This window comes from Ursus maritimus, unplaced genomic scaffold (assembly GCF_017311325.1).
Source record: "Ursus maritimus isolate PB19 unplaced genomic scaffold, ASM1731132v1 scaffold_10, whole genome shotgun sequence".
NCBI lineage: Eukaryota > Metazoa > Chordata > Mammalia > Carnivora > Ursidae > Ursus > Ursus maritimus.
In genome coordinates, this window is record NW_024423344.1 from 22,233,241 (window position 1) to 22,236,728 (window position 3,488).

General features: G+C 48.1%; 1 protein-coding gene across 1 annotated transcript; it reads right to left on the reverse strand.

Moving 5' to 3' along the window:
- Positions 1–912: 912 nt before the first annotated feature.
- On the reverse strand, positions 913–2,821 carry ARL11 (ADP ribosylation factor like GTPase 11). Its single transcript, XM_008706883.2, has 2 exons — positions 2,665–2,821; positions 913–1,846 (listed from the first exon to the last, which is right to left on the reverse strand). Exon 2 carries the CDS (start codon positions 1,826–1,828, stop codon positions 1,280–1,282), a length of 549 nt encoding a protein of 182 aa, XP_008705105.1. The 5' UTR covers positions 1,829–1,846; positions 2,665–2,821; the 3' UTR covers positions 913–1,279.
- Positions 2,822–3,488: the final 667 nt, after the last annotated feature.

Here is a 3,488-nt window from a genome sequence, read left to right on the forward strand (position 1 = left end):
TGGAAAGAATTTAGCATGCCTAACCTGATGTTAGAAGGGAAGAATTTGGGTAGAGAGACCCCAGTGGATCTCAGATGTTGGAAGGGTGTTGAGGGCCCATTTATACTGTGTCACTCCAGAGAGGAAAGAACCACCATCAGGAGCAATAAGGAGGACGGTTTTAGCCCAGGTAGGAATACCCAACATGTAGAGCTGTTTAACATGAGAGCAGGTGTCAAATATGAGCTCCCAGCCATTAAAAAATTCTAGAAAGTATTCCTCTGTTGGATGACAGATAAGACCAGATGAGTGATCCTTAACTTTTGGGAGTCACAAAAGTCTGATAAAAGTTATGGGTCTTCTTCGCCCCCCCAAAAAAGGCTCAAAGCATAACATTTTGCAAATAATTTTGCAAATAATTTCAGGAGCTTCATGGTTCCTAGATAAAGATCACCTGAAAACTCTTGTAGGATGCTATGTTCAACTTTCTTTTTTACTGTTAGTAATGAAAAAGAAGCACTTCTGTTATATGTATCTTCAAAATTCACACCTCCCATCTCCAAGGCCTGGCTCATAATTAAAAACTCAATGCCATTTGCCCACATTCAATGCTCTACATATTTGTTGATTAAATGAGTGAATAAATGAATGAAATCTTTGATCTTTAAGGAAAGATATGCTGTACGAAGAGAAAAAAAGAGATAAAAATGAGGCATTTTAGAAAAAGACCAATACAAGATGATAAAAAATAGTTCATCAGGGTCAGACAAAAGGATAAATTTTGGAAGGCCCCAACTCTCAGCCTCTTGCCCGATTCCATGGGGGCAGAGTCACCTACTCAACTCTGCTAGCCCCTGGCTGCTTGCACTCAGAGTGATCATGGCACAAACCCAGAGGCACCAGGGAAAAATCACTCCTAAGATTGCGACCATGTCCAGATGATTTTTTAATCTCATTTTGAAACCTCTTTCTGTGAATTTAGGTCTTAATCGTAATGTAACCATTCATTCATTGTTCGACTACTATAATTGCTCAGTTCACCCTTGCAAATGAGTTTTAAAAGGAAGTGTGTTGAGGCATTTTTTTTCCCTTAAGAGTATTATTATTCAAAGAATAGTTGGTTTTCAACATAAACACTAGTGACAATAAGCCCCAAGAAGAAAATATCCTGTCCAAGCACAGAGGACTTCTTGTTTGACAAGCAGGGACTAACTGCTTCTTTCAGTTCGTATAGGCAAAGACTCACTGCTCTGCCCAGATCAAGTCTTCGTGCTCTCTCCACTCCCTGCCACACCTGTGCTCACGTGGAGACACACTGGCAGCGGGATTTCAGGAGCCGTCTCAAGCTCTGCAGGGCCTCGGGCAGCCCGGCGCCAGTGAGGGCACTACAGGCCCGGAGCTCCCAGCTGCGGTCCTGGAATCTCTCCAGGCCCAGCCTGTCTCTGATCCCAAGCAGCGGCAGAGCATCAGGCGCCTCCTGTTTGTTGGCCAGCACCAAGAAAGGGACGCTGGCCATGTGTGGATCATTCAGGACTTCCATGAGCTCAGCCACCGCCTCGGGCAAGCGAACTTCATCTGTGCTATCCAGCACATACACGAGGACATCCGTGCCTTCCAGGTAGTCCTTCCAGTTGGCCCTCAGCTGGGTCTGTCCCCCCACATCCCACATCGTCAGAGACACATGGCCCGGGGCTTCGAGAGGCTCCACGTTGAAACCAACAGTGGGCAGGGTCTCCACCAGCTGGTAGCCCTTCAGTTTGTACAGGAGCGTGGTCTTGCCAGCTGAGTCGAGGCCTATCATCACCACCTGGGCTTCTGCCTTGTGACCTCGGGAATTCACAGAACCCATGGTGGCCACTGCTAACCCCTAGGGGAGAAAGGCCAGGTGCACACATCAGCCATTCTTTTCGGGAGGAACACAAATCCACGCAGGCACATGGAAGAAGAGCCTCTCCTCCAAAAGTAGGAAGTGTCTTTACAATGTCAGGTTTCAAAGAGAGGCCTGGGCTCTGAAAGGGCCAGGAAGTAAGGGCAAATGAATCACCACGAGCTGACCTATCTCCGGAGAGGGGGGGAAGGGAGCTGCCTCAGAGAATAGGGTAGGACTCCCTAGAAGACGCCAATGCAGGCTCACCTTCCTTGGTAGTTAAAGCAAAGAAGCAAAAGGAAGTTCCAGTTAGATATAACCTAGTTCAGTAGGAATGACCCAAAGATGTCTTCAGTGCTTGCTAGTCTGTGGCTTTTTGCCTCTGTTTTCTTCCTATAAGCCTAAATCCTGAAGTGGAAGCTAGCTCCAGTTCAGAGCACCAAGTGAAGAGGACGGTCAGCTCATGGTAACTTCGGCTGCCTTTGGAACTCCCCTCAGGACCAGCACTTTGTCCTGCGAACAGTGGCTATTTCAAATACGGTTGCCTGGGGACAAATGTACAAGTCACAGCCAAGTGGTTTCCCCCATCGCCTTATCAAGGTAAATTGCCTATAGAGCACGACTCACTTTTTTTTATTTAGAAATGCCCAGTTTCTAAAACCAAGACCTGTTCCCGACCTAGGGGAAACCTGGCTGGGACAGGAGAAGGAACATTTCTCCCGGGTGGGGGGTGGGGAGTGTTTCGGCTGCCCCTGGAGAAGAATAAGACAGGCTCTGTTCATTCCTCGCCGACGGGAGAAGAGGGAAAGTAAAGTTACCTCCGCGTTATTAGACTGAGGCTGAGAGCTCCTCCTCTGTGGCCGTCCGCTCGCACGCAGCCGCGTTCTAAGTGGCGGGAGGGTCCTAAGAGCGAAATGAGAAGGAAATGTAGCGGCTGTTGCTGGTTCCCCTTTTCCGCTTCCTTCCCCAGGTGGTCGGGGCGGGGCGGGTCCACAGCCCCTCCCTTAGCCCCGCGCGGCCGGAGCTGTGCTCCCGCTGGGGACGGGCTGCACCGTTGTCGCCAGCCCGTCAGGTCCTGATAGAGCGAAGCCTCGTACCAACGCCGTTTCTTAGCAGCTCAGAACACATGCCCTGATGTTTTTTCTGGAGCCTGGAGATTCATTTGTTTGCTTGGACCCTACAGGCTTTAAAAACTGCCTAAGTATGATTCAAACACTCTAAAAAACAGTAACTATGTTGAGGGTAAACGGTAAAAACTGAATAATCGTGTCAATGTGGTGGAACTATGCGCAGTTAAACACTGCTTTTTTTTTTTTCCGGCAATGTCATCATGTGTTTCCCAGCAAACAGTGATACCTCCAGAAGGCATAATTTTAAAAAAATTATGGCCAATCAGAAGCCGTTGATTCTGCAGCTCTCTGACTGGCATCTGCAGTTGCAGGGATTTGGCTCTTGGAACCGGTCACGTTTGTAGGGTGCTTCCTGTCTTCCCACGCGTTATTTCATTAAAACGTCAAGAACCGAGCTGGGGGCTTATGACTCTCCCGGTTTACAAATAACTAAAGAGGCTCAGAGTAAATAATTTGCACAAGATCTTGCTGGGATTTATTCATCTCTTCCTCTTTCAGCGTGTCTGCTACTC